Source organism: Colletotrichum lupini, chromosome 2 (assembly GCF_023278565.1).
Source record: "Colletotrichum lupini chromosome 2, complete sequence".
NCBI classification, from domain to species: domain Eukaryota; kingdom Fungi; phylum Ascomycota; class Sordariomycetes; order Glomerellales; family Glomerellaceae; genus Colletotrichum; species Colletotrichum lupini.
The window spans coordinates 6,921,362-6,936,742 of record NC_064675.1 but is presented as its reverse complement, the minus strand read 5'-3'; the positions used below and the strand labels follow the sequence as shown (position 1 = coordinate 6,936,742).

The window sequence follows — 15,381 nt, the reverse complement described above, 5'->3', positions numbered from 1 at the left end:
TACTTGGGGCGGAGAAGAGCCGTGCGAACCGCTCACAATACGAACCTCTGGATCATCCACTAAACAATTGTTAATAACTCCTAATTGCGCTGCAGCACTGAGGTTGTTGCGTCGATCCCTTCAGCGAAAATCGAAGAACCGCCGTAGCTTGAGTGTCTGGATAGACGCCATCTGCATCGTCCAAACATCCGACGATGAACGCAATGCTCAAGTGGCCATGATGGCCGAGATCTACCAGCGCGCAAAAACTGTAGTCGTTTGGCTTGGAGAGGATCATGCACCGGCAACTTGGGGCAGTCTGGCATGTTCGAAGCCTCTGGCCTTGTTCCCACGTCTGGGGTATGATCGCGGGCGTAATGAAGGACTAAAGAGCTTAGCTGCCAGAATGGCTCTGAAAGGTACGATGCCGCACATATCCTGATCATCAAATTTTCTCATCGACCTCTAATCAAGAAAAAGTTTGCAACAATGATACGCTACATCACTTGAGACTATCACCCTACTGGACACGGGTATGGACGCTCCAAGAATTCGCCCACAAGAACTCCGCCGTCCTCTGCCGTGACTCCCGACTCTTCGTCTTCTCAAGCCTTGCCCGTCTCCTCGCAGTGGCACCAAAAGATGAGAGCGTACCAAGTCAGCAGGGCATGGACCTACATGTGGACCTCTACGAATGGCAAGCAATGGCAACGACACGGCCGTTCCGCGCAGCAACGAACCAACTTCGTCGCGTCCTTACAATGCAAGCCTCAGAGCCGCGAGATAAGATCTTTGCGCTACGGGCACTGTCCCCAGGTGTGCTCGGCAAAATGACGGTGGACTACCGGAAACCTGTCGGAGAGGTCTTTCGGGACGCAACGAGGCTTATGGTTGAAGAGGAGGATAGCTTGCGGGTACTGTACTTTTCTAACCGGAAGAAGACGACGGCCGGTGTTGCGTGGGAGACCATGCCGTCGTGGACAGTCGACTTTGCGACTACGGATTCTGAGGTGAGGGGGTCGTATAAGTACTACTATACCAGTCTTTGCGCAGCTTCTGCCGGCGCCAAGTCGTATTTCGCGTTCTCTGGCGACGGGAGGAGACTTACTCTTCGAGGGGCACGTGTAGGGAAAGTAGGGAGTTTTGTGAGCGACAAATTTCCTACCAAGAGCCAGTGCTCTGAGGGAAGATGCCATGACCATGACAAGATGATGGCAGACAAAGACGAAGAGTGTGAGGAGAAGCGTCCCTTTCCGCACGTCTGCGAAAGCCCGTATTTAGATGTACTCGGCGATTTCATGAGGAGCGTTACGAGCACCATCTGGGCAGGACCCAAGCTCGACGCTATGGGCCGCAGTCTCTACGAGTTGCTGTGGTGGATCATCCAAGGGCCAAAGAAGCATGAATGGTCGACATCCATGTCATCAACGTCAACTTCAACATCCACATCATCATCGTCATCTTCCAACAAGGCGGTACGAGGTATGTCAGTCGTCTCATCACTCGTCAAGTGGGACTCGCGGCGCGGGTGCCAGTGCCGAGTCGAACTCCGGCTAGGACGTTTGTTCTACACACTTGACAGGAGGGCTGGATTTGGAGTTGTTGGCGTTCGGGAGGGTGATGACGTTTGCCTTCTCGCTGGGATGGATCATCCGTTCATATTGCGGCCTTGTAAAGGTGAGATCGGAAGGTATACGATAGTAGGACCAACAGTGTTTGCTGGTGCGATGGGCGGTGAGATGTGGCCGACCGATGAGGATGAGCTCGAGTACTTTGAGATTGTGTAAGACACGGTGTAAGAAATTGTGTAAAACTATATTAGAGGGTATGAAGCATTTTCTCGCGACATTCACAGATGGCAGGAACATCTGTTCAATGTTAGATTAGTAGTTGATTATACAGACGTGTAGAAGTGATTGATGAAGCTCCGTAGCATGCTCTCTACTTTCGTGAAGAAGCGCGTCAGAACTCAATCCCTCGGCCCCTGAAGTGCCAGTATCTGCGATTAGACTTTCGATAGGAAATGAGAAATCCTTCAAGACGAGCGGGCACTAGCTTTGTGAATTGACTCTGACAATTCAGCATCGGACCTTTCCTTCGGGCAGTCCGACCGAGTCAATCATCTGAAGAGTACATGCTTTGCTCCCAATTCTCCAAGCGCGGACGTACAAGCCATCTTGTAGTCCATCCTCAAGCCCAGCTTCAAGAATACATAAGAAGCAACAGCCCTGTCGAGGCTGACAACAAATGACGTTGTACTGGAGTTCTCCGTGTGTGCGTATGTGCGTCGTACGTGCGGTGTGCCCCTCTTTGTACAACACATCAACTTGCCAACAACCATTTTCTCGCTGCTGCCCCGCCACTAAGCCTCGTCTCGGAGCCTCACTTTAGGGGTGTTGCCAGTTGAAGAGGTGGGTTAATTGACTTTAGGCTGTGCCTTCATGCAAGACCATCCCTGACTCTCACCAACCTAGGATGAGTGCTCTTTTTGAAAAAGTGCGCCCAACGGCCCCCCACCGCCGATGATGAAAGTACGGTTCGGACGACTCTGAAACCCCAAGTGAAGCACCTCAAAGGCCGCCAAACGGCCCCTCCAACCGGAACCAACACCAAGTTGCCAACCCCTCTTCTGGCGGAAATCTCATCGGCCTCATCCCGGTACGGCACCCAAACATCCGATCCAGAGCCCTTTGCCGCTTCCCACATGATCATGCGGGAAGCTCCTGAAAGTGTAATGCGAATTGGGCTATTGGAGGACGAAGAAGAGAGTTAGGGTATAGCAGACAAGCAGACTCTCTCTTTGCCCACTGATATATGGGCCAGTCTGTGCCCGCATGAAAGTCGTTACATCGAATGACATCTTTCCCTTCTCTCCCCCCTGGGCCTCTCCCTCTGCGCTCTCATTCCTTCCATCCCATCTTCTACTCATCGCAGGCTTGGCGCTTTTACGCGCATAACGCATTTCCCTCACGAGCTTCCATCATCAGGCGGGCGATTTTCAAAGAAAGAAAAAGATGGCGAGACTCACAAGCTGGCTTATCCTCTCAGCATGGGGAGGAGCAGCCTCCGTATCGGCTCAAGGCCTTCACGAGTTAGCTGTGAAGTCAGGGAAGCTCTTCTTCGGCACGGCGACGGACACGAACCTCTTCAACGATGCGGCGTACATGGCGGTCCTGAACAAGACGGGCGAGTTCGGCCTCGTGGTGCCGGAGAACAGCCAGAAATGGGACGCGACGGAGAAGACGCAGAATGAGTTCCAGTTCACGAATCCGGATTCCGTGAGGGCCGTCGCGCAGGCGAATAAGCAGATGATGAGATGTCATGCGTTGACATGGCACTCTCAACTTCCACAATTCGGTGCGTTCAGGCTCGTCCTTGAGCTTAAAGCCTCGAACCTCGAACTCAATACTGACCAAAGACCACAGTCTCAACGGGCACCTGGACCCCAGAAAACCTCACCCCCGTAATCCAAGCACACATCTCCAACGTGGTAACGCACTACAAAGGCGCCTGCTACTCATGGGACGTCGTCAACGAAGCCCTCGCCGACAACGGCACTCTCCGCGACAGCGTCTTCTCCCGCACGCTCGGCGCAGACTTCATCCCCATCTCCTTCAAGGCCGCCGCGGCAGCCGACCCGGCCGCGAAGCTGTACTACAACGACTTCAGCCTCGAGTTCAACTCCAACAAGACGGACGGCGCCGTCAAGATCGTGCAGGATCTCAAAGCCGCAAACGTGAAGATCGACGGCATCGGGTTCCAGTCGCATTTTCAAGTCGGCAAGACGCCGTCGCAGGATACGCTGAACAAAGTCATGACGCGCTTCACGGATCTGGGGCTGGAGGTTGCGCTTACGGAGTTGGATGTACGGCATGATAAGTTGCCTGCCGATGATGCCGCGATACAGCAGCAGGCCAAAGACTACGGCACCGTCGTCAAGACGTGCGTGGACAACGCAAAGTGCGTCGGCATCGTGGTATGGGAGTTTACGGATAAGTACAGCTGGATCCCGTCCACGTTTTCGGGGGCCGGGGACGCGTGCTTGTTCGATAAGGATATGAAGCCCAAGCCAGCGTATACGGCTGTTGCGGCGGCGTTGGGAGGGCCAGCAGTAGCAGCAGCTCCGGTGGCAGCACCGGCGCCGGCGGCTGGGGCGCAGGACGCGGAAGTGGTGCTGTCGTCGGGAAGCAGTGCATCTGGTGCCGGGGCCGGGATTGGGGCCACCGATGCCGATGCCGGGACCGAATCCGAGGCCGATGCCGACAGCGGAGCGGGGGCATCCTCAAAATCAAAGGCGAAGAGCAATGTGGAGGCAGCGACCAAGTCACCTTCCTCTTCGGGAACACCTCGCTTTGAAGCGGTGCTGCTGATTTCACCGCTGGTAGCCACCGGTATCGGCTGGCTCTTTTGGTTGGTGATATGATTTGTTAGACGCTTCATTCTTGTTACTTAGCTTTTTCTCTTGATGGCACAATTCTTGATACCAATTGACAATATATCTCCCGGATCTTTCCCATCCCAGAACTTTGAGATCGCCGATAGCAAATCATTGAGGATTGACGTGCTTCGGCTGCGACGTTGCGTGTGTCAATGGGAGCCCGGTGCGCGGGTGGTGTAAGTGAGGAGATGGATGATGTCATGCCGGCAACCACCTCCACTGATAAAAGAGAGACCGGGGGGGCTGGTTAAGCGGATAGGAACCGGGATGATGCGATTTCAAAGCGAAGAGGGGAAAGAGAAATTCTGCCAAAAGACCGCGGTTCTCATGAATTGAGCTGTCCCGGCCATTGTTCATCAACCTGTGAACAGCATCCAAATACTGTGGACTGGAAATCACAGTGGGAAGCAGATTTCTGAATAGCTTCACTATGGTGTACCTCAAGACACTAGTCGCCGCCGCCGCCGGCGCAGGCCTGGCCCAAGCTTCTCTCTCTGGCCTCGACAAGATCCCTCCTCTGGGCCTGGGAACATGGCTGTCCGACAAGAGCAAGGTCGCCGACGCCGTTGCCTTTGCCGTGGGCGAGGTAGGCTACAACCATATTGACGCCGCTCTCATCTACCGTAAGTTCCATCTCGTAACTCACATGCCCTTCCTCACATGCTCACGCGAGTCAAATAACTCACACGAGTCATCCGCATCTCTCACTTCAAACCACTTTCATCGAGATCCATCGTCCCGCAAACTGACGACCCACCCCAGGAAACGAAGACCAAACCGGCAAAGGCCTCGCCTCCTCCGGCGTTGCCCGCAAAGATGTCTGGGTCACCTCCAAGCTCTGGAACACCGACCACCGCGCCGACCGCGCCGCAGCCGCCATCAAGAAGTCCATCTCGGACCTGGGCGTAGACTACCTCGACCTCTATCTGATCCACTGGCCCGTCGCCTTCATCCCCGACGACCCCAACAACGCCCTCGACCGCGAAACCACGCTCGTCGACACCTGGAAGACCCTCGAAGGCTTCGTCAAAGCAAACTTAACCCGCCACATTGGCCTCTCCAACTTTGCCAAGGCCGACGTCGAGACAATCTTGAAGGCGGCGGAGATCAAGCCCTACGCCCACGAGTTCGAAACCCACCCGTACCTCCAACAACAAGAGTTCGTAGACTGGCACAAGGAAAAGGGCATCGAGGTCATCGCCTACTCCCCGCTCGCCAACACGAACCCGACGTACAGCGACGATCTGCCCGCCATCTACCAGGACAAGTTCTGGGTCGACGTCGCCGCCAAGAAGGGCGTTTCCGTCTTCCAGGCCGTGCTGGCGTGGGGTATCCAACGGGGCACGAGCGTGATTCCCAAGAGCACAAAGGACTCGCACATCATCTCGAACCGCAAGGCGCTCGAGATCGAGTTCACCGAGGAGGAGTTGAAGGAGATTGCTAAGCAGGATAAGAAGCACCGCTTGAGTAACCCGGGTGCCAAGTGGGGTGTCAAGCTATTTGCTGATTTGGATGATCCTGGCAGAAACGAGCCCACGAGCGAGGAGCTTTAAGCAACAGCTCGGGAAAACTAGAATATTGAAACGAATAAGGGCTATCTAGTGTCATCTAGCCTAGTCTCCAAGATGTAATCATCGCACGTGTCTTTCTTGTGTCTCTCGCAAGTAGATACATAAGTCCAATTTGCTAGCTATTGATATGTGCCACCTCCATCGATGAAACACATCGTTCTAGTTGCTTAATCAGTGGTCGGCCCTATTGCAATGGGCATAATACTTCCTCCTAGCCCAGTAAAACCCAAGCCCAACAATCCACAGCACGATCAAGATGAGCGCCTGCACAGGAGCAAAGATAGCGCCTCTGACAACCACAAATCCACTGACCACCGCAAACACAATGGGGATCAGTACAAATGGCTTGTATGGTCTACGCAGCTTCGGCTCTCGAACGCGTAAAATGACGGCACCAAGGACTGTCAAAAAGAAGAACGTGTACTCGCCTAGACCGTTGAAGGTCAAAAGGGCTCGGAAGTTGCCAAACAGAATGTACAGCGCCGAGAGAATCGTCGATAGCAAGAGCGCGTTGAGTGGTGCGTCGGATCTCGCGTGCGCAGGCCCAGACGAAGCATCGGCGGACGAATCGGCTGGCGAGCTCTCCTCCGACTTGAATCCCACACGGCCTACGAAGCCGAGGAACTTGGGTAGCCAGTTGAAGTTTGATGCTGCGACGGTCATACGGCCCGCGACGAAGGAGTTGCCGAGGAGGGAGCCGGCAACAACGAGGCAGATGAGGACTGCAGCGACGATGCCGAAGGCGGGGCCGAGGAGGCGGTTGATGGCGGTCTAGCTATTGTGAGCACGGGAAAGGAGTAAATTGAGGAGGTTGGTGGGCATGACTTACGACTGCCACGCTGTCGGTCGAGGCAACCACATTCCAGGGGAGAAGGATATAGTAGGCTGCATTGGCCGCGATGAAGCATAGAATGATGGTCGGTACGGCAGTGTTGATGGCCAGAGGGAGCTGGCGTGCCGGCTGCTGAAGCTCAGCAGAGACGTAGACGGCCTTGACAATGTTAGATGCACCCACTAGTAGATACCAGGACGAACGACGTACCTTGTCCCAGCCAGAGTACGCCCACAGAGCACCGTAGAGCGCAGCAGAGTAGTAGCCAAGCATATCCCACGTCCCAACCTTGTTCCAGTCCAGCTCGCCGCCATCCGGCAAAGACGTCTTGCGGTTCCCGAACCAGGGCTTATTGAACCAGTCCCGTCCGCCAACATCACGGTCGTGGTCCGATACTTGAAGGATGACGACGACGATGCCGGCAAGCACCACGGCAAAGATACTGGTAAACTTAGTCACGACAAACAAGTTGTTCAAGCGAGTGCTCGCCTTGGTGCTGATGGAGTTGGCGCCGTTCATAACGACGAGAATCAGAATCGAGAACAATTTGTGCGGGAGAGCCCCGGCCTGGTCGGTCACCCCGCCGGCGGAGTAGATACTCTCGACGAATACGATGCTGAGGATGGCGAGGGTGGCTGGCATGACGGCCACGATCCAGGTCCAGGCGGCAAGGAAGCCAAAGACATCGCCATAGATGTGCTGCAGGAAGGGCTGGACACCGCCTGTTCACATCGTCAGCGCTATCGTACCACACAGAGACTCGTCAAAGGGGGTTGAACTCGCCTTCACCAGGGATCGCCGTCCCCAGCTCAGCCATGGTACTCGCACCAGTCCACGCCAGGACACCACCAACAAGCCAAACTATGAGCGCAGCTCCGGGAGACGGGACATTTGTGTCGATGGAACCCGGAGAGGTGAACACGCCGCTACCAATGACCATGCTGATGACAATGGCAAACGCCTCGACGGCGCCGAGGTTCTTGGAAAAGGTACCGGCCCCGCGCTCCTCAGCGATGAGGACCGGAGGTTCAGGCCCATCGGTGCCGCCGTACTCATGATGGGGGTCTGCCAAGAGGGGCCGTTCCGCGGCATCTTCGGATTGTGTGTTGGACGGCATCTTCCCGTTTTCGTCTGCTTACCAGCGAGGGACCGTTGCCAATTGGATGAGGGGGTCCGGAAAGATGTCGAGGGAATGAGGGACAGGGAGTGAAGGAGCTTGGAGCTTGAAGCTTGGAGCTGGAGCTGGAGCTTGGAGTCACCCGACGAATCAGGCATAGTGTCTTTGGTGTATCGGAATGGGGATGAGCTCATCGATGGCCGGTACGTATCTTCGAAGAGATGGTCCAAGCACTGAGGTGGTCTGAACGCCGGGTCCGCTTTTACCAACCGTTCACTTGTACCTAGGCAGGAGGCGGCCCACTTTGGGCAAATTACCTAATGCAGAGGTCAACGGAACGCTGCGTCTCCGCGCCGAGAGCTTGCCTGCCACCGCAAGTGGAATTCACCGGAGTGAATGCCGCCGGACCAGATCCCGTCGGAGCAACGCCCGTCGGAGTGGGCTCCGGGATCATCATATCTACGTCTCATAGCTTCAATGAGGGGTGAGATGCTGTCAAGTTCCAAAGAGCATTGAAGTATCATGGCTCGAGTTCGCATAAATCAAGAGCATCATTCATGTTGCTTCGCGCACACGACTGCCTTGGCCCAAGACAGTCAGTGCTATGAGGATGCCAGGTACTAAGTACTGGCCGATTGACTCTTGAGACTCGTTCTATAGTTGAAGATTTACATTAGGGTGCTAGCAACGAAGATCGTTGAGCAAGTACTCAAGCGCTCTAGATGAGAAGTACGCTTGATTAACATTGTTGTACGCAGCATGTTGTTCTCCGAGATTCTGCAACGTATCATCGAGACTCTCAACTATGGAGCCCACGGCACTGTACACATGAGGCTCGATTCTAGCGAGCGAGAGCACTGACTGAATAGTCACGGAGGTACTCTCCTTGGGCAGTTGTGAGAGTGGTAGCTGGCGGCCAAGTGAGCCGAGAGCAGTGGCCATGCGTACTTGCCTGTCAGACCATTGAAGGGCTGACTGGGTAGCAGATTGAGGATCACTCTCAAGAAGTGATGATGCGCCATCGCGCGCAACGGGTGACGTAGGTTGCTTGAATCGGAAAAAGACAACAAAGTCACCACTAGATGTGGACAGCGGCGCCCAGAGCAACCCGGATATGGTACGAGCACTTGCAGCGATCTCCAAATCAGGCAGTTCAGCCGCCACGTCTGTCGAAATGATGACAGATTCACTTCGGTATGGTTGGATACACCGCACAATCGCCGTTGCCTCTTGGTACAACTCTTTGCTAGGCTCTCCAAGTCTGCCAATCTCTCCTCTGGTAGACGTCAACGCAAAATCGGCGCCAAAGAGGCGCAAGAGGTCCTGTGACGCTGCGGTGCTCTCGTTGGGATATCGGATCGAATCGCCTCGAGCTTGTGACGACTCAACATGACCCAGCATAGAAGCGTATGACAGTCTTTCGATCGCGACCCCAGATGTACTGCCAATGAACTCGCACATTTGGCGTTTGGAAATGGGTAGTGGTGTTCCTTCGGGACTATACCCGTAGCAGACTACCAGCCCCCATCGCTTACCAAAGGCGTTGATTGGAATGGTCAAGAAGGAGCGAGCTTTGTAGTCCTCGGCCGCGAGCTCTTCAAAGAAAGTTGGCGAAGCTCTGTTGAGGTAGGATCGGTCCAGGTGGATAGATCCGTGCTGATGGGATCCCGCACTTTTCCAGACGAGTCTCGCAGGACTAGCATCGCTATCGTGTAGAATCCTGAGGTGACTCGGGAAAGGCGACTGATGGTTAACGTTGCCGGCGCGGGAGGGCCTCGTGAAATGAATGCATCGCTGCGAGCCCCGCCATTCCCTGTCGGAGGTGTCGAGTATCGTTATAGCCATGAACTCGTCGATGCGATACAAAACGACTCTATCGAACCCCGTGACCTCTTCCACTGCAGCCACGATGGTTTCGGGGACCGCCGCGAGACCTGCTATGGCGGCGAAGGATGCCTGTATCTCTGACATGATCCCAATTGCCTGCATAGTGCTCAACTCCACACTATCTTTTCCGACTCTCCTAAACATTCGAGGGGTTTTCGTCACAACGTCTCTCGTGTAACTTCGTTGACCCACTGGGGTGGCAGAGCCATCCTCGTGTGGCTCGAATTCGCAAACGATCGTTTCGGGGCCTGGAGAGTCCCTAGTAAGGTGCATGGAGCACCAAAATCTTGTAGCTTCGCCATGTTTGGGGATAATCGACAGGTTGAAAACAGCACGGCCACCTGTAGCTCCTACATCGGATTTCTCTTCTCTGAGCAAACCAAGCCGAGCCATCAAGGTTCTCACATCGTCTCGCTCCAAGATGCTGCCAAAGTCTTCGAGTCCGAACAGGTCATCCGGGGAATAACCTGTAAATGTGGCCGAATTGTCGCTCGCGCAGTTGACCACGAGACGGCTGGCATTGTCCTCGTTCACGATGAGTGTAACCAAGAAGCCAAAGTGTTGTATAGTGTTGGACGCGGGCTCGAGGATGTTATCGAGATGTTGGTGTATTTGGACATCGTCGTCGATTGGGCGTGCAGGCTGAGCCATAGCCGCCCCGAACGACTAGACTGTGCCGTATCTCTAGCTTATCCGCCACATATGATGCCGATGGACCGCGTGTAAATGAATGCCGGATTGAAAGATGGCGTCAGGAAGTACGAGCGATAATTGCAAAGAACACAAGGTCTGCGAGTGATATGTTCGTCTGGTTTAGCTTGCATCGGTGTAGCCAGGCCTGCAATAATACCTAATAGTACATGTAAGCACTGACAGACGTTGATGCTTCGTGAAGAATATCACTCAACATCAGCGACCGTTCTGGAAAACGACCGTGGCAAAATCTTCTTTCCTTCTGCCCACGGGAATAAGCCGAGTCATGAGCGCTGGCCCGTTTCTAGCAAATGCGCTTGGCGCCGTTCAAAGCGTTATTCGTGAGGATTGAAGAGGTCGAAAGAACTGACAGGAAGCGAGTGGCGGATCTCAACACACATTGAAGCCGATGTACAAACATTTGCCTGCGACATGTCAATCGAACTTCAATCGAGTCGAATCGAGAGAAGTTCGCCCACACGTGGCCGTAGCCATTTCGGGAAATGTACGGAGTACGTAGCCTGACAATCTTATTTCTGCGTCTTGCGCCTTCCCAGTTCCCGTCCCGCCTTCCCCCCGTTGTTATTCGCGACTGCCCGTCCAGAATGACCGGATGATTGGCGGCTTCTGACGTCACTGCTCAGTTTTCTGGATTCTAGACCCCGAGAGCCCGTTTATTCCAAAATTACCTAATGGCCGTATTTGGGCCGAAAGAAACTGTGAATGGTTCGTCGAAATCCCGTTTAATATGGTGGAACAGCACAAGCCGGGCTGCACGGTTGAGTGGGTTCACGCATTCCGGGACAAGGCGTATCGCCGCTATCAGACCGTTCAAGAAGAATCATCATTATGAAGTTCAAGTCTCTTCGGGTATGGAGGAAATAAATAAAAACAAAAAGAGATGCTTCAACGAAGAATTCTCCCGCTCAGCGCATACTCCTAGAACGCCTCGCTTAAATGTCGTGAATGCACTGCTCCCTTACGCCGCCCACTGCCATGTTTGCCTCCCAACAATCGCACCGCTAAATGTGTCTCCCCATCGTCTCTTGGGTTTGTGGACGTGCAATGGAAGCGTTCTTGCGTAAATGATGCGCATATAATAGTCCACAAACATTACAGAGTGTCCACCGACCGTCGGGTCCGTCCCTCCATTGCGGCGTGCTCGTTGCCTGGCAGGAGTGGCAGCAAAGGGAGTCGTCCATCACACGCTTCTATTATCGCGATAATTTAGTTCATGACATCTGTTGACGGATTGGAAGGGATTACTGAGGGAAAAAGGAGCCTACCACTTTTGAAGTGCGATCAAACGCCGCCACGGTGGAAGAGCGCCTTTTCCTGGTCGCTCTGGGGCTCACAGACTGTTGCCGATCTGCATCTGTGGTGCTTCTGTAGGACAGCAGCGCCAGATCATCTAGGTTGCTGGCGATGACCTCTGATAAACTCTGCGCAGCTAGTATTCTCGAGTTATTGCTCGTCGTCTCTCTAGAGCAATCGCCGCACTCGCAGCCGCCTTTTGAACAGGCGCCATCGACCAAACCCTGAATGTTTTGGAGCAACTGTCTCGCATCGTTGTGAATCTAGGACCCTCCGTGTAAGTCGCCACTTGCACCGATCGAGAACGACAAGGGATGAACCGACATCGTCAACAAATTCGACTCACTCTTTGTATCATCTCCGTCGCCTTGATCTGGTCAAAGGATATTGGCGGTAGCGGCGAGTGGGCATCGGCATCGTCCGGCGCTGCATCGGACGCGAATGCATTCGCCGCCGCCTCCCCCTCCGCCTCCGCCGACATCTGCAACCCGAGCTTGGGCCGTTTGTGGTTCAGCTGCGCATCAGGTTTGACGGAAACCATGGAAAAGTCGATGGGATATGGATGGGAATGTCGATGTGTTGGGGATCGAGGTTTCGAGGATCGAGATTCCGGGTTTGCGATCACAGGAATCGAAGAAATCGAAGAAATCGAAGAAACCGGTCGGGAAACTGCATGGGGACAGGATGGCAAATTGAACAAGGCCCAAGCGAATTCTGATTAATCGTGCGATGCGAAAGTTGGATGGAAAAGAGCGACAGGATCGGGTATTTGGCTGAGGGATCGGATGTGCTGAGGTACGACAGTTTTATCGAAATTCGATTCCCTCGGGGGCGACTTCGAGAACAGCGCAGTTCCTCCCATCCACCACCGTAATAACGAAGGCCACAGTTATGACGGACCGTTCTTAGAACCCTGCTTAATTGAGAAACTGACAAATTAGCGCGCATGCTATCCGTATGTATCCGTAATTCCGTATGGGCAGGCACCGCATCTTTTCCCCTCTCTCCAACAAACTAACAACCTGGAAAGGGTAAGAAGGGGTCCAAGGGTCCAAAAACTGGGCTGTCTCAAGCAATCAGGGTCTTTAGGCAGTGAGGTACGTACTCGATGTACTTTACTCAAGTTTACTGTGCAGTGTACAGCGGCTAGCACCCGTCCTTCACTCTGGGTCGTCCGACAATGCACAATCTACTACAGTGGTTACTGTTTATGCACAATCTAACAATGTTATACAGAGGATTCGGCGACGCCGCTCCAAGAAATTCCCAGCAACATTTCAAGATAAAAGATCAGGGAATTTCCACACAGTCCTGAGGTTTGTGTTGGGAGCATCAGACTACTTTCCAATACTTCAACCCCATATTGATCTCTATGGCGCGGAGTTTGGCTTAGTTTTACAAACTCACGATACACAGCTGAGTCGGTACAATTCTCGAGTGCCACATTTGTGTCCGGCAAAGGTGTCATGGACACCGCCTGTTGCTGTATGTACACGGCAGGTAGACTCTCACAAAGCTCCTGGGAGTTCACACTGTTATTCCTGCAGATGGACTCATCCGTCGGTCTTCCAGAGTTGGGCGCAAAGACTTGCAAGGGACTGCCTCTCTAGAAACTGGGAAGCTTGTGCCCTAGGCCCAGGCCCAGGCCGTCTTCCGTTTTCCCTCCTTCCGCAACTGAGACGGGCTTTGAAAGACCAATAGGAAGTGTCTCCAGGGCCAAATTACAGAGTCCCATTGGCGGAATTCTCTCCGGCTCGGTGTTTAATCTCTTCCATTCGCCCTTTTCCCCTCAATTTTTCTGACACCAGAGCTGGTCCCTTGACCCTCTGCTGCGCTGTTGCGTCACTAGGGGTCTAGGCCCTCTTGCCGGTAGCGAAAACGGACCTCTTAGTGCGGTAAAAGAGTCCCTGACTGGGATTGGCAATGTCAGGTTGCTCCTCACTTCGTGACACAGTGGGCAACGTGTCAGCCAGAGGAGGAAGTTTGCAACATGGTGCCCCGTAACACCTTGTATTAGCTTACGAAGTTTATCACAATGGACAGAATACGCTTTCCTGGGCCAGGATTTAGGTGGGTGATACGGTGAGCACAGAGAAAGAATGAGGGAGAAGGGGATGAAAGCTTTGCGCTGTCCACTTTCCTTTGCCCACCCTCTACTCCATCCAATCTGTCGCGGTTTGCCACTTCACTTGGACTATAATGGTCCGTAAAGTGGTGTTGCAGGAGAGAACATCTGTATTTGGTAAGGCGGTATCAGTGGGACAAGTGGGATGAGAAGAACGAGGGAGAAGGGTGGTTTGATTTGGTTTGGTTTGCCTTCCCCATCCCCCCCTTTTCACAACCCCTCCTGTGTAGCACAGTGGCCCCGGCTTCGTTCTCGTCGCATTTCCCAGCGAAAGAGGATCACGTAGACCAAGCCCGAAGAGAAGAACCTTGAGCAATCTCTTCCTTTACTTGCTGACATGTAACATCATGCAGTAAACAGAGACTAAATCTATATCGGGCACTACTAACATGGCGATTTCTGTAAGTATATCTCTGCTTGATGATTCAGAGGAACCCAGTCTGTCCTGAAGTGAGGGCGTCTTTTGGTTCAGTGGGCCAGAGTATCCAAGTTTTTTGGAGATGATTGACATCGTGACACATCTTGTCCTATGGCCACACTAGACAAAAGTTACAGCAGCTTGGACCCTATGCCAGTTGACAAGTTTTCGTCCTGAAGAGAAACAATACCAATGATGTGATGCCTCACAGGCTTAGGTGCCTTGGTTCAAGAAGTGCCAAGGACTACACCTTGCTATTCTCTCCACTTTGCTGGGATCGTAACTCAGTGCATCATAGGACTCAGGCTATGAACAGAAGGGTCAAAGAAAAGAGGCACAAGATGAGCACCATTCTTTTCTGATTGATGTAGAAGAAGATGTTGCTGCCAGCAGTTTTGATTACCTTCCAGTTGAAAAGATGCCACGATACAGGATTTCCTATCGTCAAGGTCCTTGGAAAAAGAAACATTTCAAAAAACTTCATGCTCCATCTTCTGTTCAATAGCATAATCAAGGAAGCAGTAATGTTTGTTGTCGTGTTTGTTGGAGGCAGACGGATGAAAGTGCAATCCGCGTTGAAACTTCAGTGATGTATCTGTAGCATTTCCTGAATTTTACAAAACTTCTTTACAAACATGACCTCAAGATTGATAGAGGAACCAATGCAATTCCAGAAGCAGCTGATGGAATACAGTAGTGTGTCAGAGGCCTTTAACATCATGTAGAGGTGGTAGACAGCATGAGCGGAGTTTTCATCAGGGGTTGGTAGGCACGATGAGGTCAGTGAGATACGGCTCTACCTACCGTTCGGGAGGCACGGAAGGAACGTCTTGAAGCTATTGGAGTTACGAATACGGATGACAACAATAACAAAAACAACAACTGATCATTGACGGAGGCCAGTGTTCCTATCACTCTACTTCATCAACTAAATCACGCACACTGGGCAAGCCTCTTTTAGCGTCGAAGTCTCATCACATGAGCAACCTGTCTAGGAACAACCGTGA

General features: G+C 53.1%; 7 protein-coding genes across 7 annotated transcripts; 4 read left to right on the top strand and 3 right to left on the bottom strand.

The window, feature by feature from the left end:
- Window positions 1-385: 385 nt before the first annotated feature.
- On the top strand, window positions 386-1,766 carry CLUP02_04428 (uncharacterized protein; the record flags this gene model as incomplete). Its single annotated transcript, XM_049283440.1, has 2 exons — window positions 386-398; window positions 460-1,766. 2 exons carry the CDS (start codon window positions 386-388, stop codon window positions 1,764-1,766), a joined length of 1,320 nt encoding a protein of 439 aa, XP_049140583.1.
- A 722-nt stretch (window positions 1,767-2,488) lies between these two features.
- Window positions 2,489-2,752, top strand: CLUP02_04427 (uncharacterized protein; the record flags this gene model as incomplete). The annotated part of the gene is made up of 1 exon (XM_049283439.1): window positions 2,489-2,752. A coding segment is annotated over one exon (264 nt), but the record flags the coding sequence as incomplete, so codon positions are not given.
- Window positions 2,753-2,993: 241 nt separating this feature from the next.
- On the top strand, window positions 2,994-5,970 carry CLUP02_04426 (aldo/keto reductase; the record flags this gene model as incomplete). Its single annotated transcript, XM_049283438.1, has 5 exons — window positions 2,994-3,336; window positions 3,405-4,389; window positions 4,577-4,593; window positions 4,789-5,040; window positions 5,180-5,970. The coding sequence occupies 5 exons, from the start codon at window positions 2,994-2,996 to the stop codon at window positions 5,968-5,970; spliced, it is 2,388 nt and encodes a 795-aa protein (XP_049140581.1).
- A 189-nt stretch (window positions 5,971-6,159) lies between these two features.
- CLUP02_04425 (uncharacterized protein) lies at window positions 6,160-7,937 on the bottom strand (the record flags this gene model as incomplete). Its single annotated transcript, XM_049283437.1, has 3 exons — window positions 6,160-6,759; window positions 6,818-7,542; window positions 7,649-7,937. 3 exons carry the CDS (start codon window positions 7,935-7,937, stop codon window positions 6,160-6,162), a joined length of 1,614 nt encoding a protein of 537 aa, XP_049140580.1.
- Window positions 7,938-8,618: 681 nt separating this feature from the next.
- Window positions 8,619-10,475, bottom strand: CLUP02_04424 (phytochrome B; the record flags this gene model as incomplete). The annotated part of the gene is made up of 1 exon (XM_049283436.1): window positions 8,619-10,475. The coding sequence occupies one exon, from the start codon at window positions 10,473-10,475 to the stop codon at window positions 8,619-8,621; it is 1,857 nt and encodes a 618-aa protein (XP_049140579.1).
- Window positions 10,476-11,779: 1,304 nt separating this feature from the next.
- On the bottom strand, window positions 11,780-12,372 carry CLUP02_04423 (GATA zinc finger; the record flags this gene model as incomplete). The annotated part of the gene is made up of 2 exons (XM_049283435.1): window positions 11,780-12,094; window positions 12,178-12,372. The coding sequence occupies 2 exons, from the start codon at window positions 12,370-12,372 to the stop codon at window positions 11,780-11,782; spliced, it is 510 nt and encodes a 169-aa protein (XP_049140578.1).
- Window positions 12,373-12,777: 405 nt separating this feature from the next.
- Window positions 12,778-15,306, top strand: CLUP02_04422 (uncharacterized protein; the record flags this gene model as incomplete). The annotated part of the gene is made up of 15 exons (XM_049283434.1): window positions 12,778-12,786; window positions 12,862-12,912; window positions 12,975-13,316; window positions 13,379-13,404; window positions 13,465-13,588; window positions 13,640-13,726; window positions 13,786-13,841; window positions 14,055-14,136; window positions 14,187-14,308; window positions 14,386-14,406; window positions 14,499-14,530; window positions 14,586-14,653; window positions 14,746-14,960; window positions 15,021-15,095; window positions 15,273-15,306. 15 exons carry the CDS (start codon window positions 12,778-12,780, stop codon window positions 15,304-15,306), a joined length of 1,344 nt encoding a protein of 447 aa, XP_049140577.1.
- Window positions 15,307-15,381: the final 75 nt, after the last annotated feature.